General features: G+C 43.7%; 1 protein-coding gene across 1 annotated transcript in view; it reads right to left on the bottom strand.

Moving 5' to 3' along the window:
• The window catches only part of LOC142291353 (myosin-binding protein H-like), a 196,870-nt gene that overhangs the window by 104,752 nt on the left and 64,435 nt on the right, over positions 1-27,683 (bottom strand). Inside the window, exons 2-3 of the mRNA XM_075335822.1 lie at positions 1,017-1,151; positions 243-410 (exon numbers count right to left, since the gene is read on the bottom strand). Of these exons, the coding sequence (XP_075191937.1) occupies positions 243-410; positions 1,017-1,151 (303 nt within the window). The remainder of the gene's footprint in view (positions 1-242; positions 411-1,016; positions 1,152-27,683) is intronic.

The raw sequence follows: 27,683 nt of genomic DNA, 5'->3' as shown, positions 1-27,683 counted from the left end.
CGTCATCCAAGCATGCAATGCTTCAACCTCAACGTTATTATTAAGCAAGAGGTTGAGGTTAAAACTCTGCATGCCTGGTGAATAAAACACATTGGATGAAGTTTGAGTGGACTTTTTTTTCTTGGATTTAAAGCATAACTATCTTTTTAACAGTTATTTGCTGTTTGCTCCCATACTGTAGAAATGGAATTGAAGAATGTTCTGCTTCTATGAAGCAGTATATAATATACAAATTGTCTTACCTACTATTTCACGAATTAGAACCTCATGATCCAGAGCTGTTGGATCACTGTTTCCGGCCTTACTAACGGCTTTGACACGAACTAAAATCTTTTCACCAGTAGTCAAATTTGTAATCTTGTAATGAGTAGAAATGCTGAGCTCTTTGTTCGCAGACACCCACTCTGTACCTAGAAGAAAAGACAGACATTTAATGATGCATTGCTCCAAGAACAACTGGTACCAAATGAACTGTTCAAAGCCTTTTTCTACCAGTTTTCTGGCATTTGAAAAGGTACTGCATTTACTAATAAATTGCTCCCAACAAAAAAAGATGCAAAAAGTTGGACTTTTTGACTGTAGTCTTTGTAGTGCAATACAACCCCATTCACTTGCATTACACTGCAGGTTAGCGGTGGCACATAGAGATCTTTGGCAGCACGATCTGTGTTGCGGCCAAAATTGACAAGTAGCCCCAATTTTTCTGCACCAAAGTTTGTAGTGTGGGATTTCACCATTAGACAGTTGCTCTCATTAAAATACTGCAGTTACTTGCAGCGCACTCTAGCTACAACTGCATAGTTTTGTACTGCATCTCTTTATATATTTAGGTGGTATTTTGGTGACAATTTGGGCCATTATGATAAAAAAAAAAAATTTTCAATTGTTTTGTGCATGCTGACAAGTGTATTATGCCAAAACATAACATTATAGCCCTATGAAAGATTTTGGAATAACACATGACCAAACTACATCAGGAAATAAATGACTTAATGAAAATATTTCTTTCAACTTACTGCCCTCCTTTTTGTACTCAATCAAATATCCGTCTATAGCAAAGGTTCCTTCGGTTTCGGGAGTTTTCCATCTCAGGGATATGGAGGTTGCCTCAATTCCATCCAATGACAAATTTCCAGGTGCGCTAGGTGGTTCTGAAAATTAAGTATGAACACCTCGTCAAATGACATAAAAGAAAAGCTATCAGAAATATTTTAAGTACTAAGTTTTATGATGTGCGACATTTAGAGCCACATAGAGACAAATAAGGAAAATTGTGAGTCATTTTAGCGTGTCATCACATCAGCAGGTTCCAACAGAGATACAGAGAGACTGAAAGAGTCACAGAAACATATATGAGTGTATGCTTTTTGGCCACATCCTTCACTAATGACCACTTCATTGTGAACAATGCCCTTTGGAACCAGATGATGAATGCCACACAACTCCAGGAACATTTAAGGGAGATGAGAGGCACCCAAGTGTCACAATAGAACACATGAAACCATTTACATCAGCGTGGTCTGTCGGTTAGATGACCTGCAAGGGTACCTGACCACACCACCAGGCCAAGGCATCATCGTCTTGCATTGGCCACAGAGCATTTATGTTGGATGAAGGTCCAGTAGGCCTCAGTGCTGTTTACTAATGTAAGTCTATTTATGCTGAGCAGAAATTATGGAAATAGCAAGGAGAGTGCTTTACATGATGAGCCACTGTTGTCACCAGACGAGCCTTTGGTGGTGGAGGTGTTACAGTGTGGGCAGGTTTTTTCTAGTCAATGCAGAACTACCCTACATTTTGTGAATGCCACAGTGACAAGCCCCTACTACTTGAATAACATAGTTAATCTAGTCATTGTCCCTCTGCATAAACAACACAGGAATAATTTCATCTTGATGTACGACAATGCTCCAGATCATCGAGTTTGCATTATTGAGGAACGACTTCTGGAGACTGGGGTACCTCAAATGGAGTGACCTGCACTTTCTCCAGACCTGAATCCTATAGAAAACCTATGGCATCTATGCCATATAGATCCATGCCATATGGAATATATATGCCATATATATCCTATAGAAAACCTATGGCACTCTACACAGAGTTGCTGTGTAGAGGCTCATAATTCTGTACCCCAGAAACACAATGACCTGGGGACGACCTTCAAAAAGAGTGGGATGCAATGCCCCAGTAGACAACAATTCGACTTGGGAACAGCATGAGAAGTCATTGTTAAGATGTTATTGATGCTGTTGTTGGCTTTTGATTCAATAAATTGTTTGAGATGAGGAAATCACCATTGCATGCTTCTACTTAAATATCCTGCTTTTGTCGCGGGCGGCGGGGCGCTGCACTCGCTAACGCTCGGGTCCGGCGCTGCTGCTGCTGCTCGGTGGCTCGAGCGGTGGGCCGGATCCGGGGACTCGAGCGGCGCTCCTCGCCCGTGAGTGAAAAGGGGATGGTTTGGTTTGGGGATTTTGTCCGTGACGCCACCCACAGTTGTGGTGAGGTTGGGACACCACCACTGCTCTGGACGGGAATCCCGGGAGCGATGACAGGGAGCAGCTGAGATGTTTTTCTCTCCCCTCCGTGGGTAGGGGGATTTGGTGGTCCCGGGGCCCGGTGATGATGACTGTAAGGTGGATGGCGGGGTTTGGCGAGGTGCAGGGTCGCGGGGGCGGCAGCGCAGTGCCCGGCGGCACGGTAGTACTCACTCAGCCAATGACGCAGACGGAGTCTCTGATAAAACAAACGGCTGGATGGACGGGTCCCGCAGCCGGCTGCGATGGTCACTCCCGGTAGGTTGGCGGTGACTGTGTCTCTCCCTGCACCTGTACTGTGTCTTCGGCTCCGATGGCTTCCCACCGGTAACCCGCTCCCCAGCGGTGTATTTGCCAGAGGAGCCCCTTTTTGCCCGCAGGCTCTGGCCCTGGGAACTCTAGCTGTGGCGGTAGCTGTATTTCCCTTCACGGTTGAACGGTTGCCTTCAGTCGGGTCTTTGCTGCTGGGAAACCCCCGAGGTTCCCGTCGCTGATGGATTTGACCGGTTTAACGGCGACTCCAAGCCTGGTCGGGGTCCGTAGGCCCTGCCGAATGGTGCTGGCTTCTCTTCACTCCCCGGTTTGGTACTGGCGGGCCACCGCCCGTCCCCGGTCTTTACGGTTGTGCGTCAATCGGCCTCGCCTGCAGACGGTCACCACCGTCTGCCAACCTTGCTCTTAGGTGCCCGGGCCACGTACCCGGACACGGTCAGTCTGCTCCGCTACCACTTCCCTCAACCCTCTACTTCAACTCCCTAACTCCACTCTGACTTCCTTTACCGCCTCCAGGACTGTGAACTCCTCAGTGGGTGGGGCCAACCGCCTGGCTCCACCCCACCTGGTGTGGACATCAGCCCCTGGAGGGAGGCAACAAGGATTTGTGTATGACTGATGTGCCTAACCGGCGTGTGGGTGTGTTGTTGCAGTACCTGTGACGTCCTGGCTTGTCCAGGGCGCCACACTTTCATGATAAAATATTACCATTGCGTGAACCTTTCAGGCTGTTTGCAGATGGTGCGATTTTGCCAAACTTTTTGCTTCATTTTTTTCTTGCAGATTTTCAGAAATCGTCAAGGATATCCTGAAGGCAGGAAGGTCTATGAGAATTCTGAAGTGCTGTCCACACGTTCAGGTTTTTTTCCTTACAGATTTTGCTGAAGAAAAACACCTGCAGCATGTCAATTCTGTCTGCGTTTTTTCCTATTTTTTTACCATTGAAAGCAATGAAAAAAATGCATAAAAAACCACAACAAATCGCTACAAAAACGCTGCAAATTGTGGTAAAAACACACTTTTTTTTTCTGTAGCGGTTTTCCTGCCAACACATGCATATTTGGGTGCAGATTGTCTGCAACCAAATCTGTAACGTATGCACATAGTCTTACATTTTCCATAAATTTCACCTAAAAGACAAATATCCACTTTTTGTGAGTAGTGTATTTATCTATTTATTTTAAATTGTTGATAGGTAAAACTAGTATACTTGCCCACATGCATATAGCAACCATTCAAATCACAGCTTATATTTACTAAAGGTTATATTAACCCCTTCCTGACCGGGCAATTTTCCATTTTTTTTGCACTATTGCAGTTTCTTCCTGGAGCCATAAATGTATTTTTCAATATAACCGTACCAGGGCTATGTGACAGCAGATTGCTGAATCTTGAAAATGTGCAAATCACACACTGTCAGGAACCCCCTGTTTCTAGCTTAAGTGGGCAGTCATGTGACAACAAGTATGCAATTTGCACAGTTCATATTATATGCTGACTATCTTCTCATCCCATTTTCTCAACAGAAAATTTGTCACAAGATTAACCCTTTCACAGCATTTGACGTACATGTACATTGCCGAGGGTTGTGAGTTCCCTCAAACCGCTGAACAGGTACCATAGCGGCAGCTCATGTGCAGTGCTGCCAGAATCATCAACGGGTGTCAGCTATGTATCACAGCTGACACCCTGCTGTAATGGCCACAATCAATGCCACCACCATTCGCGGGAGTTTAACCCCTCTGATGTGCTGTCAGCAGTGTCAATCTTCTTGTAGAGGGAAGCAACTCCCTCTCTGCTCTAATCAGCACAATTTTGTTGTGACAATGGTCTCCATGGTGATCCCTAGCCGAATAATGGCCCCAAGGACATCCAGTTACAGAGGCCTGTGAGGTCCTACCTTCAGAAGGACCTGACATGCTCCTGCTTGTGTTCCAGGAACTAACATGATGCCCTGGAACGTAAAAGCATTGCAGAGCATTGGATCAGCGATCAGAGCAGGGAAAGTTGACGTTCCATCCTGGGACTGGGTAAAAAAGTAACAAAAAATGATTTAATAAAATTGTAAAAATAATAATAAAAAAAAGCACATAATAAAGAGCAAAAAATATGAAAACAATATACATACAGTATATTTACAGTGGGGAAAAAGTATTTAGTCAGCTACCAATTGTGCAAGTTCTACCACTTAAAAAGATGAGAGAGGCATATAATTAATAATATAACTATGAGAGACAAAATGAGAAAACAAATCCAGAAAATCACCTTGTCTGATTTGGCAAGATTTTATTTGCAAATTATGGTGGAAAATAAGTATTTGGTCAATAACAAAAGTTCATCTCAATATTTTGTTATATCCTTTGTTTGCAAAAACAGAGGTCAAACATTTTCTGTAAGTCTTTATAAGGTTGGCAGACACTGTTGGTGGTATGTTGGACCATTCCTCCATGCAGATCTCCTCTAGAGCAGTGATGTTTTGGGCCTGTCGCTGGGCAAAACCGACTTTCAACTCCCTCCAAAGGTTTTCTATGAGGTTGACATCAGGAGACTGGTTAGGCCACTCCAGTACCTTCATATGCTTTTTTCGAAGCCACTCCTTCGTTGCCCTGGTGGTGTGCTTGGGATCATTATCATGCTGAAAGACCCAGCCACGTTTTATCTTCAATGTCCTTGCTGATGGAAGGAGGTTTGCACTCAGAATCTCACAATGCATGGCCCCATTAATTCTTTCAGGTAAACGGATCAGTCGTCCTGGTCCCTTTGCAGAAAAACAGCCCCAAAGCATAATGTTGCCACCCCCATGTGTCACAGAAGGTATGGTGTTCTTTGGATGCAACTCGGCATTCTGTCTCCTCCAAACACGAGTTGTGTTTCTACCAAACAGGTCCTAATTTGGTTTCATCAGACCATATGACATGCTCCCAATACTCTTCTGGATAATCCAAATGCTCTCTAGCAAATTCAGATGGCCCAAACATATACTGGCTTAAGCAGGTGAACACGCTGGCACTGCAGGATCTGAGTCCATGGCGGCATAGTGTTTTACTAATGGTAGCCTTTGTTACGGTGGTCCCAGCTCTATGCAGGCAATTCACTAGGTTTCCCCGTGTGGTTCTGGGATTTTTGCCCGCTGTTCTTGTGATCATATTGACCCCAAGGGGTGATAGGAGAGTCCCCTTTTCTGTGAGCAGAACTGATGCACTGGCCACCTTAGCTAGCACCTGGCACCTTATTATATATATATAAATATATATTTTATATATATATATATATATATATATATTCTTGAGGTTTGATCCCAAAATGGGGACATTATAGGGGTTGTATGGGGTTTTTGTTTTGGCTGCCTAGTTGAATGAAAATAATTATATTTATTACACTTGGCACTTTCTGTCGTCCTAGGTATGTGTATTGATCAAGCCCCACATGTTGATTTTGAAACTCATTATACCCCTTTTACATGTTTTATATTATTTACATATGATTGATTATGCACTTTATTGTCCCCATGTCTAATTTGATCAATTTTATCATGCCAAGAGGATTTTTGCTGCTACTTCCTGTTCTGCTTTTTTGATTATTGTCTGCTCTTTTAATTAATGTCACTGGTGTGTTGCATTCAATAAACTTCTCGTACACTTGAGACTCTGCTCCTCCTGTTTTTTCATGTACTGGCTTAAGCAGGGGAACACGTCTGGCACTGCAGGATCTGAGTCCCTGGCGGCGTAGTGTGTTACTGATGGTAGCCTTTGTTACGGTGGTCCCAACTCTATGCAGGTCATTCACTAGGTCGCCCAGTGTGGTTCTGGGATTTTTTTCTCACCATTCGTATGATCATTTTGACCCCATAGGGTGAGATCTTGCGTGGAGCCTCAGATCGAGGGAGATTATCAGTGGTCTTGTATGTCTTCCATTTTCTTATCATTGCTCCCACAGTTGATTTCATCACACCAAGCTGCTTGCCCATTGCAGATTCAGTCTTCCCAGCCTGGTGCAGGGCTACAATTTTGTTTCTGGTGTCCTTTGACAGCTCGTTGGTCTTCACCATAGTGGAGTTTGGAGTGTGACTGTTTGAGGTTGTGAACAGGTGTCTTTTATACTGATAACAACTTCAAACAGTTGTCATTACTACAGGTAATGAGCGGAAGACAGAGGAACCTCTTAAACGAAGAAGTTACTGGTCTGTGAGAGCAAGAAATCTTGCGTGTTTTTAGATGACTAATTACTTATTTTCCACCATAATTTAGAAAGAAAATCTTGCCAAATCAGACAAGGTGATTTTCTGTATTTGTTTTCTCATTTTGTCTCTCATAGTTGTGGTCTACCTATGATGTCAATTACAGGCCTCTCTCATCTTTTTAAGTGGAAGTACTTGCACAATTGGTGGCTGACTAAATACTATTTTCCCCACTGTACGTTAAAAAAAAGTACACATATTTAGTGCCGCTGCATTCAGAACAACCCACTCAGAAATAGAGCTGGAGTGGCAGAGGCATCAAATCTATCCTAATTCTTCAGCCTCACTTACATAACAATTAAAATTCTGATTTGTCAGTAACAGAAGAGTGGACTGGCTATATAAAGCTATTGCTTTACTTGTCTTTTTTTATATATTTTATGAGCCTGGATGAGCAAAAATCAGGAATTCTGGTATTATTTTTTTCTTGTCCTTAGGCTCCCTTCACACGTCAGTGAAAAACACACGTTTTTCGCTGATGTGATAAAGGTGTGTATGTCCCTTCGTGTGCTGTGATTTTAGCACGTGTGATATCCGTTTGCTATCCGTGATAATACACGAAGATTTTATACTAGCATGTCCATGGTGCTCAAGTCTCTAGCGATGCTGTCCAGCCACCGCTGTCTCCCCGCTACAGCTACTTCCGGGTTGGCTGTTAAGTGAATATGTATGAGCATAATTAGCCAGCCTGGAAGCAGGAGACAGCAGTGGCTGAAGACAGCATCACTGGAGACGGTGAGTTTAAAAAGCTTTTTATTTTAAATGTACGTGTTTTTCTGGTACATATTTCATGGATCACACCATACTGTGGTCCATGGGACATCAGTGAACACGGACACACGTGCGCGCCGCAGGGAAACACGTCAGTGAGAAATCACTGTTGTGTGCACAGACTCTCTGATTTTTATGGGTCTGTGTATGTCTGTGATTCTGGTATATATAAAAACTGCAACATAATCACTGACATGTGAAGAGGGCCTTAAGGTGTTCACTAAATTTAGTTTTATAGTATGGGTCAATACGATTATAGTGATACCCATTTCATATCCTTTTTTTTTTCTTTTTACAATTTATTACTTTTCCACAGGTAAATCACTCTTTTAAATATTTATTTTATCTTGCATCATATTCTGTAAGTCATAACTTTTATTTTTTTTTTCACTTAACCCGTTCACAACATCCGCCGCACATGTATGGCACCGCTGGAGATGTGCAAACACAAACCGTCTTATATGTGCGTCATTTCGATCATGCTGGCTCCTGAGCAGAGCCGGCAAAATCATCAGCAATAGTCAGCTGACAACCTGCTGTAATGCCCACAATCAAGGGCATTTAACCTCCTCTGATGCTGCTGTCAATAGTAACAGCGGCATCAATCTGTTTGTAGAGGGAGGAGTTTCCATCTCTGCTCCAATCGGCACAACAGGATTTGTATGGCACATACAAAAAAAGCCCGTATGGCACATTTTATATAAAAATATTTTAGAGTAGGACTGCCCCAAAGAGATTTGCCGTGACATGGCGGCGTTGCTCAAGAAATTGCAATTTTTTGCCAAATATCTCAAATTTTAATAATAAGAACAGTTTGGAATTTTTAGTACTGTAGTGCACATTTAGTGCTGGCTTTCTTGTTTTTTTCTTTTTTAAAAACATTTTTTAGTACAATAAAAACAATTCTTAGTGCGTGATAGTAGCCGAATATAAAAAACTATATTGCTGTAATCGCCTAATCACATACTGCATGCTGAATGGCATAAAAAATAATCAAAATTCTTGTCTTACTGTTAATTTATTCATTTTTCCTCCCAATAATTGCAGTAAGATTTGGCTCACATTTATCCTGCTCTCCACGTTGAGTGCTTACATCGGGGTGCCTGTATAAATCTCTGAAATATATGATTCAGAGGGAACCCTAATTTAAGACTCCCTATAATGAGGCAAATGGAGTTACCTTTGAATCAGTCTGTGCTATGATACGTTCCGTCTATGTCTGACTTTTCAGTGGTCTAGAAAAGCGTGATCGACCACAGTTTTGTGCAGTTTTAAAAAGGACAATGCTGAACAGAGGTCAGATAAAGTCCACAGTAACTCTGCTGCCACAATATAGTGAATGTATTCCTCAAGGGTGTCAACTGACTGTCATTTGGAAATTTACATGGACACCCCGATGTAAGTGCTTAGCATAGAGCACAGGATAAATGTGATACAATTTTATGTAAAATGTGCCCAATAAAAGTTTCAATTCAATGCACAAGTAACACAAGCCCACACTCTGGTCTGCCATCTGTCAATGGAAATACAAGTCGATTCCATGTTACTGGTAGCACAAAAGGCTCTGAAAAATCACTATGACCGCCAATGATTCCCATTCCCCCACCCAAAAAAAAATCCGACAAAATCTCTGCTCTTTAATCCAAAGGTTTCTGCTATTTTGGCATCTCAGGGGCTCTCCAAAAGTAACGTGGTGTTTGAAATATATGCTAGCCAAATTGGTGCTCCTTCCCTTCGAAGCTGCTGTGTGTTCAAAGTAGTTTTCAACCACATATGAGGTATCCCTGTACTCAGGAAAAATTACAAAACAAATTGCATGGTGCATTTTTTCCTGTTACCTTTGATGTTTGTGGGAAAAATGTATTTTTTATATTTTCGAAAAATGTGATTTTGTGAAGCACTTGGGAGTTCAAGGTGCTCAACACACATCTAGATAAATCCTTTAATGAGTCTAAATTCCAAAATGGGGTCACTTGTGGGACTCCGGCTTCTACTGGTTAAGCATATGAGGGGCTTTGCAAACGTAACATGGTGTCTGCTGTCGATTCCAGGCTTTTTCACGTTCCAAAGGTCAAATTGTGCTCTTTCCTTTCCGAGCCCTGCTGTGCATCCAAACAGTAGTTTTCCACCACATATGGGGTATCACTGTACTCAGGAAAAATTGGATGGTTCATTTTTTTATGTTACCTTTGTGAAAATAAAAATATTGGGGGTAAAGCAACATTTCTGTGGGGAAAATAGTGATTTTTCTTATTTTGACAGCTCAATATTATAAAATTATGTGAAGCACCTGAGGGTTATAGGTGCTCTCCACACAGCGCTATATAAATTCCTTGAGGGGTATGGTTTTCAAAATGTATTTATTTGTGGGGTGTTTCTACTGTTTAGGTATAATAGGGGCTGTGCAAATGCAGCATGTCATCCGCTGTCAATTACAAACCATTTTGCGTTCCAAAAGTCAAACAGTGCTCCTCTCAGTCTAAGCCCTGCCGTGCGGCCAAATAGTAGTTTTCCACCACATAAAGAGTATCACTGTACTCAGGAGAAATTGCACAACAAATTATATGGTGCATTTTTTTATGTCACCCTTGTGAAAATAAAAAATTTGGGGCTAAAGTTACCTTTTTGTGGGAAGTAATACAATTTTAATTTCTTCCTTCCATATTGCTTTTAGTCCTATGAAGCACTTTGAGGGGTGCTGTTTTTAAAATGGTGTCACTTTTGAGTATTTTCTAGCATATAGGCCTCTTACAGTCACTTCAAATGTAATGTGGTCCCTAAAAAAATCGGTTTTATAAATAGAAATTGCTGATAAACCTTTAACCCTTCTACCTTACTAACAAAAAAATTATATTTCAAAAATGATGATGAGGTAAAGTTGACTTGTGGGAAATATTATTTATTAACTATTTTGTGTGATTTATTAACTATCTGGTTAAAGTTTATAAAAATGAATGGTGTGATAATTTCAAAATTTTCTCCAAATTTATTTTGAACCCGGAAAATCAGTTTAACTATAACAAAGTTCATGTCATTGTCCTGTGCTTACCATCCACTCCTTTAAAACACAGGTAGAGTTCCAAGGTTAAAATTGTGGATTCACTGCTGCATTTTTATAACTCATATAAATTGCTTATTTTCACACACCACTTATTTAAGTTATACTTGGAATTATCCTTTAGGAATGTAAGGTTCACATATTGTACATGTAACTGAGCTGCAATTGCCATGTGTTTTGAAGAAGCCAGCACAGCTGACACACAACAGATAGTGGTAATCCATCCTTGTTCATTTACTTTAGATAAGAAAATTGTTGGTTGCTTCTCAAGAGCGCTCCATTGGCTGGCTAAAATTCGGGACAGTCACGTTTGCAAATTTAGTCCTTAATGTCTCCATGTGCAGCTGCTTGTAATTGATATAACAAGCAGCTGTAGACGGGACCAGACTAGTGCATACAGCGATTCTTTTCACCATCGGTCTATAGAAAAATATACTTGTATTATTTATTAGTCAGTGAGCTGCTTTCTCACATAGAAAACACAGGGATTGAACACTTATGCAAAATAGTATTTAGAAGCTCTGCTGTCCCTATGTTAATTAGGTCTGCGACTAGTCGATGGGGCATTAGTACCGCAGAAGAGTCGGTGTGGGCATGCTAACATGATTTCCATGAGCTGGCATCACGCCAGCGCCTGGAAACCTTGCGCATGAGCACAGCTCATTTTTAGCAGCATCACTGCACCTCTGAAGCCATGTGTATATCGCATCCCGTACCTGCCTTCAGAGAGGTGCACTGCCAATTATGAGAAGAACAGCTTCTGCACTTCAGATCATGCGTAGTGCACCTCTCTGAAGCCATGAAATGTACAACCATCTTCAGAGGTGCAGTGACGCAGTCGAAATGAGCTGAGCTAAATTCCCTGCCTAACCAGCCCTGTATAAATGTTATTGTCTTAACTCAATGGTTTAAAAAAGTATTTATTATCTTCCCCTTCCCTGTGCTAATTAGGGCTTTCACTATTCGATGAGGTGTTAGTTTCCCAGGCTAGTCGATGATTTCCATGTTATCACCCCTGTGGGCATAATAACATGATTTCCACGAGCTGGCATCATTGCCAGTACCTGAAAACCTTGTGCATTTCAGAGGCTTGTTTCGGCAGCATCACTGCACTTCTGAAGTCAGATGTATGTGTCCCACCTTCAGAGAGGTGCACTGCACATGATCAGAAGTACAGAAGATGTTCCTCTGATAATGCCCAGTGCACCTCACTGAAGCCAGGACGTGCCATACACCCAATTTCAGAGGTGCATTGACGCTGACAAAATGAGCTGCGCTCATGAGCAAGGTTTCCAGGTGCTGGTGATGATGCCGCCTAATGAAAATCATGTAATCATGTTAGGCCGGTTTCACATTTGCGCCGTTTTGACAGAAACGGAATGCACCACACATGCAGTACAGTTCATTTATTTACAGTGGAAGCGCGACACTATGAAGCACACAACTGTAAATAAATTAACTGTACTGCATTTGTGGTGGATTCCGTTTCTGTCAAAACGGCGCAAATGTGAAACCGGCCTTATCAAATCAAAAGGGGTGTGATAACACAGAAATTGCCAACTAGTCTGGGGAACTAACACTTCATCAACTAGTCAAAACCCTAATTAGCATAAGAAAAGAGGAACTAATTAATACTTTTTTAAACAATTGAGTTAAGTGAATAACATTATACAGGGCTGGTTAGGCAGGGAATTTAGGCATACAGATGTGAATGCTGCTGGGTTGGAGGGCATAGGGGACCTGACAGGTTCCCTTTAAAAAGTATTCTCACCTTGTGAACATTTCCACATTTTTCATGTTATAGCCACAAACTTAAATGCATTTTATTGAGATTTTATGTGATTTCCCAACACAAAGTAGCAAGTATGTGTGAATAGTAAGGGAAATGATACATTGTTTTCTAAATATTTTAAAAATATAAATCTGCAAATTGTGACTTACATTTGTATTCAGCCACCTAAATCAATACATTATAGGGCCACTTTTCACTGCAATTGCTGCTGCAAGTCTTTTGGGGTATGGCTCTACCAGCTTTGCACATCTAGAGGCTGAATTTTGTTCCCATTCTTCTTTGGAAAATAGCGGTAGCTCAGTGAGATTAGATGTAGAACATCTGAGCAGCAAATTTCAAGTCTTTCCGTAGATTCCCAATTGGATTTACGTCTGGAATTTGACTGGGCCATTCAAACCCCTGAATATGCTTGAATCTAAACCTTTCCATGGTAGCTCTGGTGTGCCGCCCCCGTGCCAGCAGCCGGTGCTGCTCAGAACCGGATCTACGGTATGGCTCGAGGGGTTCTCCGGACCCGGGGGTTGCGCGGACACTCCGAATAAAAAGGAGACGTATTTATACGGGATTGGTTGTGAAATGTCTGTGAAAGCACCCACGATGTGTGGTGAGATGTAGCACCACAGCTGCTGTTGCGGGACTCCCGGGGACGTTGGGCTGGCAGCTGGATGTTAACTCAATTTATTAATTAGGTGATTTTTGGAGACAATTGGTCATCAGGATTTTATTTAGGGGTGTGAGATGAAAGGGGGCTGAATACAAATGCACAACAAAATGTTCAAATATATATTTTTAAAATATTTAGAAAGCCATGCATCATTTGCTTTTGCTTTACACTTCACAAACACTTGCTACTTTGTGTTGGTATATCACATAAAATCCCAATTATATACATTTAAGTTTGTATGTGAAACAATGTGGAAAAGTTCATGGGGTATGAATAATTTTTTCGAGGAGCTGTATATATAGTGGGAAATCCAATAAAAGTTACTGAACTGGGACCTGAAAAACAATTTATTTGAAGTCACTGATGTTGGTACTTTTCTGTCATGCAGTCAACACAAGAATAATTTCTTTCTCTTAGCGTTCACTCAATTCACTACCAATAACAAAAACTCTCAAGTTAGAGAACATAACAAGTAACTAGTAACATAACTAGTAATATACTAGGCTCATTGGAATAAAAGTGCAAGAAACAATTGTTCCACGGAACAAAATACTAAGACACAAGCACACATGGTGCAGAGCAACCTGTCAGCGCCCTCACTTCATAGTAAACACTGACTATCAATCCTGCTCTGATGACTGCAAACGACAGATATGGAAAAAGGTTATATATTTATAGCATATCTTGCTACAGTTTTCAGAAGCCTAAACATGTGAAGGGAATAATACTGTGCTTAGATTGAATATATTGTGCCTCATTTTTAACTCCTTCTCACTCCATGGCGTACTATTACATTATGGAGCAATAGCGGATGTATGAAACGAGATCAGAAACCGATCCTGCTCCATAAAAGACTGACGCTAGCTACGTACCTTCCTCTATGGCCTCATACAGATAACCGCGTGTCACCTACATGTGCTTTCCTTGTTTTTCACAGATAAGGCACATAGCCATTATAATCTATGGAACTGTTCACATGTTAGTGGTTTTTATTGCAAATTATGTGTCTGGAAAAAAAGTCACAGACATGTCTTTTTTGTTGGCATCACAGAATGCATAAAAATCTATGGAAAAAATATAAAAATGTCAGCTCACCACAAATTCCCAGTACGTTGCTTGGACAGGCCCTGGCAGAAGCGGATGAACCAAAATGAGAATAACAGGCTAACGGCCGCTTTACACGCTGCAACATCGCTCAAGCGATCTCGTTGGGGTCACGGAATTTGTAACGCACATCCGGTCACTTTAGCGATGCCGTTGCGTGTGACACCTTTGAGCGATTTTGCATTGTTGCGATAACGTGCAAAATCGCTCATCGGTGACATGGGGGTCCATTCTCAAATATCATTGCTGCAGCAGTAACGAAGTTGTTCCTCGTTCCTGCGGCAGCACACATCGCTATGTGTGACACCGCAGGAACAAGGAACCTATGGTTACCTGCCTCCCGCCCGCAATGCGGAAGGAAGAAGGTGGTCGGGATGTTCGTCCCGCTCATCTCCGCCCCTCCGCTTCTATTGGGCGGCGGTTCAGTGACGCAGCTGTGACGTTGTTGTGACGCTGAACGAACCACCCCCTTAGAAAGGAGGCGTTTCGCCAGTCACAGCGACGTCGCAGGGAAGGTAAGTAGTGTGACGGGTCTTGGCGATGTTGTGCGCCACGGGCAGCGATTTGCCCATGTCGCACAACCGATGGGGGCGGGTACCCACGCTAGCGATATCGGTCATGATATCGCAGCGTGTAAAGCGGCCTTTAGTGTCCAACGATGAAGCAAGAATCCAATCTGATGTAGGGTTAAAAACCATGCAGGGGACGCTGGACGCAACGTGCGCACACAGCCTAACTCTACATCAGATTGGATTTTTGCTTCATTGCTGGACACACTGTCTGTTATTCTCATACAAATCTATTTTGTCTATGAAAATCACTGACAGCATACAGATGTATCCATGTGCAATCCATGTGCTATCCATGTGCTGTGTGTGATTATTATTTCAATACATAGGCGAAGCTTTGCAATTTATTAATTTGTTTTTGAAAAAAATCACTGGTAAAACTGTGATCGTAAAAACTGGCACACTGACTAAGGACTGTTGGAAAACAGTGATGACACTCAGACTGCACTATGAGTGTGTGAATGAGGCTTAATACGTCACTGTCACCCACTGAAATGCCTGGTATTGCTATAATCGTGCATAAAAAATCATAATGCCAGGTAATTTTTAGCGCTTAAAGAAGTTGTCCAGTTACCAAAACTGATTTTTATTTTTTCTGATAAATCTTGCTAATATGTGCCCCTCAACACATCTATTATGTTTTTTCAGCAAAATTACCTTTTATTGTGCACTAGCAGCACATGCTCATTGCTGGCTCCAGCTCTGATGGGGTTAATCTCTCCTCTGACTTCCTGTGTTCAGTTCCTACAAGTACCAGAATTCTTTGTGGCTCTAGGGCGGTGTCTAGCTTATCTAACACACCCACTGTGTGTAACACACCCCTCAGCTCTCCACCCAAAGCCTCCTCCCTGCCTCTTCCCTGTGTGGATGCACTGAGAGAAATCACACAGAGACAGCAGCAGCTCCCAGCTCTGCACACAACCAGGGGAAGAAAGTGTGTGTCAGTGTGAGTGTGTGTGAGTGTGTGTGTGAGTGTGAGTGAGTGTGTGTGAGTGTGAGTGTGTGTACAGAAATTATGATTATTAGCCGGCGCAACATGTGAAAAAAATAATTGGGGAAAAAAAAAAGTGACGGGGTGATGAGATTGCTTTTTTCCCTCTTGCCTAGTCTGTGTGTCGTCCGTATCATCTGCAAACCGCATATGACCGGATCCTGTGGATTAAATGTGCAGCGCATGCAACCGTTATTTTACCGGATCCTTCTGCAGCGGGACACAGAATTTCCTACAAAAAAAAACACATCGGATGCCGTATGTCCGCTCCGTTATTATGAAACATGTTCTATTCTGTTCCGTAATAACGAACCGTGACTCAATACAAGTCAATGGGTCCGCAAAATTCCCGGAAGCAACACGGAAGCACTTCCATGTGACTTCCGTTGGGTGCCCGTGCAGTAAGTGTCCCGCTCCAGCCCCAGCCTCGCGGCTGCCCGCTCAGTAGTGTCAGCAGCGGCCCGCACTGCAGTGTCAGCAGCCGCGGGGATGACAAGCACTACCGTCAGGAGGTTAGTAAGTTCATTACATACGGTGATGAAGTCCTGCCCTCCTGACGTCAGCGGTCGTCACTTCCTTCTATGCCCACCGCTTGTCACATCACCTCTCGCTGTCGACCCGAGACTGTGACTAGTGGTGACGTCACGGGCCGCTCGCGATACTTTGTTTGTGAAGGCGGCGGTCATTGAACTCGGTGACAGCGCTGCTGTCAGGAGTTCAGCGATCATCGCAGGTAATATACCTCGCTAACCTCCTGATAGCAGCACTCGTCATGCCCTGCAGTGACCTGGGCTGACCTATTAATGTTAGCTCAGGTCACTGCATGGCTCTCCCAGCAAATAGGGAACATTCTGTTCTTCATTGACTGGGACATTGACTATGGTATGGATCATTGTGGGACCCCCTTGTATTACACCAGACCTGGATTTGTTTTTCTTTCTAATAAATTGGTGAAAGAGGGAATGTGTTGGGGAGTGTTTTTTCAAATAAAAATGCGTTTGTTGTCTATTTTTTTTTTTATTACTGCCTGGGTTTGTGATGTCGGGTATCTGATACATGCCTGACATCATTAACTCCAGGGCTTGATGCCAGGTGACATTACACATCTGGTATTAACCCCATATATTACCCCGTTTGCCACCGCACCAGGGCAACGGGATGAGCTGGCGCGAAGCACCAGGACTGGCACATCTAATGGATGCGCTACTTCTGGGGCGGCTGCAGCCTGCTATTTTTAGGCTGGGGAGTGTCCAATAACGGTGAACCTCCCTAGTCTGAGAATACCAGACCACAGCTGTCCGCTTTACCTTGGCTGGTGATCCAATTTCGGGGGACCCCGTGTTTTTTGTTTTAAATTATTTAGTTAATTTAAAATAACAGTGTGGGGGGTCCTCTGTTTTGGATTACCAGCCAAGGTGAAGCTGCCAGCTGTGGTTTGCAGGCTGCAGCCATTTGCTTTACCCTAGCTGGCTACAAAAGATAGGGGGACCGCATGTCATTTTTTTTTATTTATTTATTTTTTGGCTAAATACAAGACTAAGCACCTTAGTGCCACATGACAGTCACAAAAGGGTGCCAGCTTAGAATATGCAGGGGGGTAGGACATTATATATGTCTTTCTTATCTATCTATCCAGCCCTCTATTCATTCATTCATTCATTCATTCATCCCTCTATCCCTCTCTCTCTATATCTATCTATCCATCTCTATATCTACTCATCTATTTATCTTTCTTGCTGCTTCCGTTTTTTGCGGTCCGCAAAAAAAAACGGAAGGCACGCAGATGTCACACGGATGCCACTAGGATGCATCCGTGAAAAAAAAGGACCGTTTTTTGTGGCCCGCAAAAACGGAACGGTCATATGAATGTAGCCTTAACAGCAGTCGCTGCCTGCTGCCGATCACATGTGACCGTGTGCGGGCTGTTTGTGAGGGCTGTGTGTGCGGGCTGTGTGTACAGGAGTTCAGCTGAGTTCAGATCAGCTGACTCAAGTGTCGGCCGATCAGGCTGGGGCCACACAGGGATTACTGCGATCCCCTCGCATTACACTCAGCTCACGCTCAGTACAGCAGAGCTGAGTGTCATGCGTGTGTCCCTGCGACTGAGGTCCGACTGTGCGAGCAGACCTCAGCTGCGGGGGGCGGTCCGCCAACTCGAGGGGTGGGCCAGCACTGAGGAGGGGTGGGAGGGATTTCTCTCCCTCTCTCCTCCGTAGTCCACCGATGTACCGCAAGTGCAGTGCGATCTTTCTCTCACCACATTCACTTGAATGGGTAAAAGAGAGAGTCTTGCATTACAGTTGTAGCATGCTGCGATTGTTGTCTCGGTCCAATTAGGGCGGAGAAAATAATCGCTCATGTGTGCTGACACACAGGCTAATATTGGTCCGAGTGGAATGCGATGTTTTATCGCACTCCACTCGCACTGTGTTTCTCGCCGTGTGGCTTAGACCTTACTTGTTCTATGTCCCCCTGCATCCATCGCAGCGTGTGCAGGCTGGAGTTCAGCTGAGTTCAGATCAGCTAACTCCATTGCTGGACTGAACTCCGCTGACCTCACAGCCCGTACACGCTGCAATGGATGCAGGGGGACACAGAACAAGTAATCGGCCGACACTGGAGTCATCTGATTACTTGGGAGGAATTGAGCAGTAAAATGCTCTGGTGCTCGATGGGCGAAGCCCAAGGCGATTTTTTTTTTAAAAATTCATTAACAATAAAAAAAAACAAAAAATCACATTGTTTGTGGGCTCAAGCTGCATTTTCTATTGCTAAGGGTAACCCAAGCAGCTACTGGCTGCTAAGCCCCGCTGCTTGGTGTTACTTTCACTGGCAATAGAAATCCAGGAAAGCATTTTTTTTTTTTATTACAAAGGTTTTTGCCTGAAAACCTTTTTAAAAAAATGACGTGGGCTTCGCCATATTTTTGTATGCTAGCCAGGTACAGTAGGCAGCTACGGGCTGCCCCCAACCCTCAGCTGCCTAACTGTACCCAGCTGGGAACCAAAAATATAGAGAAGCCCTTTTATTTTTTTTATTTCATGAATTTCATGAAATAATTAAAAAAAAAAAAAAAGACGTGGGCTTCGCCGAATTTTTGAGTCCAGCCAGGTACAACTAGGCAGCTGGGGTTTGGAATCCGCAGTGCAGGGTGCACAAGCTTTCTGGGCACCCCCTCTGCGAATTGCAGTCCGCAGCCACCCCATTAAATGGCGCTTTCATAGAAGCGCCATCTTCTGGCGCTGTATCCAACTCTTCCAGCTGCCCTGGTGACTGGTGGCTCGCTGGGTAATAATGGGGTTAGGGCTAGCTGTAAATTATAAGCTGGCCCTAAGCCCGAAATTCATGGGGTCACGCCAATATTAGACATGGCCACCATGAATTTCTAGTAAAGATTAAAAAAACACAACACACGGAAAAATAATTTTATTAGAAATAAAACACAACACAATTAGTGACTCCATCTTTATTGAAATAAAGAACCCCCCCTCCGCAGTAATCCTGGGTCAAGGGTCCCGCGCCGTCCAATCCGGATCCAATATCATCTGATCGGTTTGCTGGAAGGCAAAGCGATCAGATGATGTCAGGTTAAAGGACATGAATCACACGACACAGCAGCTGATTGTATAAAAGCCGGTTATACAATCAGCTGATGCATCAGTGAAAAAAAAAAATACTCACTTATGTGCTGATTACCGACAGCTCCTGGAGTGATCGGACGGGAGTCTGATCCTGTCAGATCGCTGCCGGTAATCAGCTGATGAAGTCTCCTGATGGCATCAGCTGATAGCCAGCCGGGCACTAAAAAGATGGCGTCACCGCGAGACTACGATCAGCTGATGCGTCAGGTGACCGCATCAGGTGAACAGCGCCAGGTCCTGCAGGCATCGGACCTGCCCGGAGAGTCTGCACACAGCCGGAGCGGCGGTCCTGGGAGAGGAGCTGGGAGCGGACATGGTACCGGGAGTCTGCAGACAGGTGAGTATGACATTTTTTTTTCTATTCACTTTTGATTTAGCAGCTGCCTCCATCTCCCACCCGTACATTGCGCCGCAGGGGAGCTGACATGGCACCGGACGGGAGATGGAAGCGGTGGTGACGGTACCGGGAGGATTCACGCTTCTGTGTTTAATGACAGAAGGAATCCTCTTCCTGTACACGTCACTTTACTACCCACCCCTTGCGTTTATAGCTGCGTTTTTAGTCATAGAAACGCACTAAAACGCAGCTATATTTGCAAATTGTGTTTTTCATTGCGTTTTTGAACATCTCATTCAACTCAATGGGTGTAAAACGCAGTGAAAAAACACAAAAATAATTGACATGCTGCGTTTTTGTGGGCACCACAAAAACGCAGATGAAAAAAATGCTGTGTGCAGACAGCAAAAATGAAAACTCATAGACTTTGCTGGGGAAGCAAAGTCATGCAGTTTTCTGAGCAAAAACGCAGCGAAAAACGCACTGTGTGAACTTACCCTTAGTTGGTGACATGCAGCACCGCAGGTGACAGAGCAGAGCAAGTTGGTGACATACTCTGCTCTGACACATAGTGTGCTGCATGTCACTAACTGTATCCACTCTGGGACTTGTTGTGCAGGTGACTGGATGATACATGTCACTAACTTGCTCCACTCTGTGACTTCTGCTGCATTGTACCAACTGTATACACTCTCACCTGCACAACAAGTCACAGAGTGGAGACAGTTAGTGACATATAGCACACTATGTGTCAGAGCAGAGCATGTCACTGTCTCCACTCTGGGACTTGTTGTGCAGGTGACCGGATGCTACATGTCACTAACTGTCTCCACTCTGTGACTTGTTGTGCAGGTGAGAGTGTATACAGTTGGTACAATGCAGCAGAAGTCACAGAGTGGAGCAAGTTAGTTACATGTATCATCCAGTCACCTGCACAACAAGTGCCAGAGTGGAGACAGTTAGTGACATGTAGCATCCGGTCACCTGCACAACAAGTCCCAGAGTGGAGACCGTGACATGCTCTGCTCTGACACATAATGTGCTACATGTCACTAACTGTCTCCACTATGGGACTTGTTGTGCAGGTGACCGCATGCTACATGTCACTAATTTGCTCCACTCTGTGACTTCTTCTGCATAGTAACAACTGTATACACTCTCACCTGAACAACAAGTCCCAGAGTGGAGAGTTAGTGACATGTAGCATCCGGTCACCTGCACAACAAGTCCCAGAGTGGAGACAGTGACATGCTCTGCTCTGACACATAGTGTGCTATATGTCACTATCTGTCTCCACTCTGGGACTTGTTGTGCAGGTGACAGAGTGGAGCAGATTGGTCCCATGCAGCATCCGGTCACCTGTGCTGCTGGTAGGAGCACATGATCACACTGCCGACACCGCCCGCTCTCCTGACAGCTGAGCACAGCGGGCGGGTGGACAGTGTGATCACATACTTGCGTGACAGGGGGGATTTCAGCGGAGGAAACCCCCCCTGTACTCCACACTGGAGCCCGTTCCTCCCACAGCTGACCGATGGTAAGCGGCGCGCTCTGCCTTCACCGCTCCACACTGGCGTCCTCCGGATCCTCCCCTCGATGCTGGGCTGTGACGTGCGGTAGTCACCGCCCACAGCCCAGTCAATCAGTGTGAGTGGCGCCGGCATCCTCTGACGTAAGCGTCAAGTTTGAGAGCCCGGAAATGCCGGGACGTCAGAGGATGCTGGCGGCCACAGCTCTAGGGGGTCATGTGACAGGCACTGAGCGTGCAGGATAGCGCCGCTCAGTGCCAGAACTGGAAATACAAGCCAATGGAGAAGATGCATACAATGGTAAGTGACACTCATTGGGAAAATAAAAAAAATGGGTGAACCACCCCTTTAATGAACACTAAAAACAAAACCCAAAAAACAATGGTTATTTCTTTTTGTCTCAAAAAAAAAATGAGTAATGTCAATTAAAACTTCAACTCATTTTGCATAAAACAAGCCATCATACAGCTATGTGGAAAGAAAAGTCATGGCTTTTATGATAAGGGGAGGAAAATAAAAGAGCAAAAAGAAAACTGATTGCATCTTTAAGGGGTTAAACAGATTTTTTTTAATTTAAAGTCAATTAACATTCTTTTTTTTTTATTAAATTTTATCTACTATTATGACAGAAGATACATGGATTTTTTTTAACCCAATGTAGTGAAAGAAGGTTTCTACTGTGCTCATGAAAAAGATAATATTCTATTACTATATCCTGAGGTTCCAGATTGTCAAGAATTTATAATTACTCTGAAGAAAAGAAAACAAATTATATATATATATATATATATATATATATAAAAATATAAATATACATATTATATATATATATATATCTATATCTATAGATATAGATATAGCTATAGATATATATACACACACACGAATACCAGCTTTCTCGAGTTAGTCACATTGAACCTCAGATGACCTGGTTAACTCTGTTGTGCCCGGATCAGGATTGGGAGTCCATCCATGATAATGTGAACAACAACAAGGCAGTATCAAGCAATAACGTGAGAAATCCAGGGTGGTGTTAAAAATTCCTTCACTTTATTCATGAATCCATAAAAATAAAATTGTCCAAGCGATTCAGAAGAGTAAATTAACACAGGAAATTAACGCAGACAGGACTACGTATTTCGGCGGTGGTTTCCGCCTTCTTTATTGTCCAAAATCTGATTTTGATTCTAAACTGTGTAGGACCAGGTTTTGCAATATACCTGTCAGTATACGTACGGTATAAAATTGAGAAATGTGCACCAGCATATTTTATGGCATACCAGTGGTACAGTGATATGTCTTTAGAAGGTGTAACCTAATGGTCTGATTCCACAGTGATTCCAATACTGGGGCTCATGTAATTGGAGATCATGAGGACATGAAGAGTCAGACTTGGTAACGGCACTGAACAGCAGATCTGATGTTCTAATCCCCGTAGTTGCAAAGCCTACATAATCACTAGGATGTAATAGTATGTAAAGGTTCCTCTACTACCAGTCTTGCTGAAATGTACTTATTCAAAGAGCGTAGATGAACCAAGGCCCTAAGAAATAATCTTATAGATTCTAACAAATATGGAAAGGGATTACAAAATATTGCCATCAAATTGCTTAATTATTTCACTATATACATAGTTATCTATAAGTGTAGAACATATCAACTGCAAAGTTACCCAGGTCTGGTAATTAAGCCCAGCAGAAGGCAAGAAGCTGAAAGAAAACGTTTAGGTAATGTTTACATTCGTGTTATGGATTCCATTTATAAAGAAAATCACAGCACTAATCCAATGGCCACCAAAGCTGTAATAAATCATTTTAGTAATCCTAACTGACCTAAAACGGGAAAGGTTTATTTTAATTTCATGTCAGATAGTGAGACAGAGCTGTCTTTTTAGCTAGTGTATGTAAACTTCTGATTTCAACTGTATACACTGCAGTAAATTTACCACCACATAAGTAGTTGTGAGTAATATATATGCCATATGTATCTGTGGGCATCATTTGTAAAGGTACCGTCACACATAGCGAGATCGCAGCTGAGTCACGGTTTGGGCTGCTTCTCACTTGCGAGTTTCTCGCAGTAGAGCAATGCGAGAAAAACTCGCATTGGAATCGGACACATGTTAGTCAATGATTCAGCTCGCATTTGTGATTTTTTTTTCTCAGTCCAAATCGGACCGAGAAAAAAATCGCAGCATGTTGCTTTTTGGCGAGTTTCTACTGCGAGTCTCTCCAATGCAAGTCTATGGGAGCGTGTAAATAATCGGATGTCACGGGACGGCACTCACACCATCCTAGTGACATCCGATTTTCTAAATACATTTCTCACATGTTTCCTAAAACACTGGAAACGAGTGAGGTCTCACAATGTCTGTCAATCACTATTCTCTGTCAGTCGGTCTCTCCCTCTCGGTCTCTATTCTCTCTGTCGGTCCGCAACTATCTCTGTCCCTCTCTCACAGTCTGTCGGTCATTTTCCCCTCCTCTCTCATACTCACCGTTCCCCGATCCCCGGCGCAGCGCTGCACGGCGTTCACACTGCTCCGGCGGCTTTTACTATTTTGAAAAAGCCGGCCGCTCATTAAACAATCTCGTATTCCCTGCTTTCCCCGCCCACCGGCGCCTATGATTGGTTGCAGTGAGACACGCCCCCACGCTGATTGACAGCTGTCTCACTGCAACCAATCACAGCAGCCGGTGGGCGGGTCTATACTGTGCAGTGAAATAAATAATTAAGTAATTTAAAAAACCGGCGTGCGGTCCCCCCAATTTTAATACCAGCCAGATAAAGCCATACGGCCGAAGGCTGGTATTCTCAGGATGGGGAGCTCCATGTTATGGGGAGCCCCCCAGCCTAACAATATCAGTCAGCAGCCGCCCAGAATTGCCGCATACATTAGATGTGACAGTTCTGGGACTGTACCCGGCTCTTCCCGATTTGCCCTGGTGCGTTGGCAAATCGGGGTAATAAGGAGTTAATGGCAGCCCATAGCTGCCACTAAATCCTAGATTAATCATGTCAGGCGTGTCCACGAAATACCTTCCATGATTAATCTGTAAGTTACAGTAAATAAACACACACACCTGAAAAAATCATTTATTAGAAATAAAAAACAATAACAAATTCCCTGGTTCACCAATTTAATAAGCCCCAAAAAGCCCTCCATGTCCGGCATAATCCACAGACCTCCAGCGTCGCATCCAGCTCTGCTGCATGAAGGTGACCGGAGCTGCAGAAGACACCGCCGCTCCTGTCACCTCCACGCAGCAACTGAGGTGAGTAGCGTGATCAGCTGAGCTGTCACTGAGGTTACCCGCTCTCACTGGATACAGCGGTGGCCGCGAGTAACCTCAGTGACAGCTCAGCTGATCGCGCTATTCCCTTCATTAGCTGCGTGGAGCTGACAGGAGCGGCGGAGTCTTCAGCAGCTCCGGTCACCTACATGCAGCAGAGCTGGAAGCGACGCTGGACCATCCTGGATTATGCCGGACATGGAGGGCTTTTTGGGGCTTATTAAAGTGGTGAACGAGGATATATGTTTGTGTTTTTTATTTCTAATAAAGGATTTTTTCAGGTGTGTGTGTGTTTATTTATTGTAACTTACAGATTAATCATGGAAGGTATTTTGTGGAGACGCCTGACATGATTAATCTAGGATTTAGTGGCAGCTATGGGCTGCCATTAACTCCTTATTACCCCGGTTTGCCAACGCACCAGGGCAAATCGGGAAGAGCCAGGTACAGTCCCAGAACTGTCGCATCTAATGTATGCGGCAATTCTGGGCGGCTGCTGACTGATATTGTTAGGCTGGGGGGCTCCCCATAACGTGGAGCTCCCCATCCTGAGAATACCAGCCTTCAGCCGTATGGCTTTATCTGGCTGGTATTAAAATTGGGGGGGACCGCACGTCGTTTTTTTTAATTATTTAATTATTTATTTCACTGCACAGTATAGACACGCCCAGCGGCTGCTGTGATTGGGTGCAGTGAGACACCTGTCACTCAGCGTGGGGGCGTGTCTCACTGCAACCAATCATAGGCGCCGGTGGGCGGGGAAAGCAGGGCATACGAGATTGTTTAATGAGCGGCCGGCTTTTTCAAAATAGTAAAAGCCGCCGGAGCAGTGTGAATGCCGTGCAGCGCCGCGCCGGGGATCGGTGAGTATGAGAGAGGGCTGCTAACTTCAGTCACTCAGGGAATTAGCGGTCACCGGTGAGCCCTTCACAGGTGACCGCTAATCAGGACGCGACACAGACAGAGCCGCAACATGACAATGAAGTCGGGTGAAGTTCACCCGAGTTCATTCTTTTTTTATCGTGCGGCTCTGTCTGTGTCTGCTGTCATCTGCCATTCAGCTCTGCTACATGGCTGTCTGTGTCTGCTGTCAGCGGCCATGTAGCAGAGCTGAATGGCAGATGACATAGTAAAAAATACGCATTACACATGCATTAGACACGCATTACACACGATAGTAAAATCATTAATTTATTCAGAAAAAGCATCGCACTTGCGTTGCACTCGGACCTAACGTGAACTAAAATCAGTCGAGTTTTTTTCAGCCCAGTCGGACCGATTTTACTCGCATAGATGTGTTTCCAGCCTTTCCATAACGCAGTAGCGATCCCATTAGCGATCTTGTTATGTGTGACACCTACCAGCGATCAGGCCCCTGCTGTGAGATCTCTAGTCATTGCAGAATGGTCCAGGCCATTTTCTTCAAAGGTGGTGTCCTGCTGGGCAGGACACATCGCTGTGTTTGACACTGTGTGACAGGGTCACAGTGACTGCTGAGATCGTTATACAGGTCGTTACTGCGACCTTTATTGTTCCTGCGTTGCTGGTAAGATCTGACTGTGTGACATCTCACCTGCGACCTCCCAGCGACTTACCTGCGATCCCTATTATGTCGCATCTTTTTCGAGATCGCTGGTAAGTCGTTGTGTGTGACTGGGCCTTAACCCCTTCACGACCGGACGATTTTTCGCTTTCCGGTTTTTTTTTCGCCATTCTTTTTCTGAGAGACGTAACTTTTTTATTTTTCAGTCAATATGGTCATGTGAGGGCTCATTTTTTGCGGAACGAGATGTACTTTTAAATGAAACCATCAGTTTTACCATATGGTGTACTGGAAAACGGCAAAAAAATTCCAAATGCAGAAAAATTGCAAAAAAGTGCGATAGCACTATTGTTTTTGAGATATTTTATTCACTGTGTTCACTATATGGTAAAACTGATGTGTGGGTGTGATGCCTCAGGTGAGTGCAAGTTCGTAGACACCAAACATGTATAGGTTTACTTTTATATAAGGGGTTAAAAAAATTAGAAGTTTGTCTGAAAAAAGTGGCGCACGTTTTACGCCATATTCCGTGACCTGTAGTGTTCGCATTTTTCGGGATCTATGGCTCAGTGATGGCTTATTTTTTGCGTCTCGAGCTGACGTTTTTAACGGTACCATTTTTGCGCAGATGCTACGTTTTGATCGCCTCTTATTGCATTTTGCGCAAAAGTTGTGGCGACAAAAAAAGTAGTTTTGGCGTTTGGAATTTTTTTGCCGCTACGACGTATACGTATACTGGTCAGATTAATTGATTTTATATTTTGATAGATCAGGCGTTTCTGAACGTGGCAATACCAAATGTGTGTATATTTTTTATTTTTTTAACCATTTAATTTTCAATGGGGCTAATGGGGGGTGATTTGAACTTTTAGGTTTGTTTTTTTTTTAATTTTTTAAAACTTTTTTTTTACTTTTTTTTTTTTTATTTTACTAGTCCCCCTAGGGAGCTATTGCGATCAGCAATCCGATCGCTCTGCACTATCTGCTGATCACAGCTATACAGCTGTAAACAGCAGATACGCTCACTTTCTTTTTCACTGTGCTGCGGGCACAGCGAAAGTGAAAGCAATTCATGTGTAGTACAGGAGTCATCACATGACCCTGTGCTACCATGACAACTATCGGAAGTCTCGTGATCGCGTCACGTGACTTCCGGTATCGGGCGATAAGTAAAAGTTTACCGTGATCGCGCTTATAATGGCGCTGTCACATATTGACAGTGCCATTTAAGGGGTTAAACGGCACGAGCAGATAACGATTCTGCTCATGCCTAGCAGGCACACATCTCAGCTGTGAAAATCAGCTGAGATGTGCGCCAATCGCAGCATGCTGCTGGCGGCAGAC

This window comes from Anomaloglossus baeobatrachus, chromosome 2 (genome assembly GCF_048569485.1).
Source record: "Anomaloglossus baeobatrachus isolate aAnoBae1 chromosome 2, aAnoBae1.hap1, whole genome shotgun sequence".
Classification (NCBI taxonomy): domain Eukaryota; kingdom Metazoa; phylum Chordata; class Amphibia; order Anura; family Aromobatidae; genus Anomaloglossus; species Anomaloglossus baeobatrachus.
The sequence above is the reverse complement of the archived record's forward strand: the minus strand, read 5'-3'. Positions and strand labels throughout refer to the sequence as shown.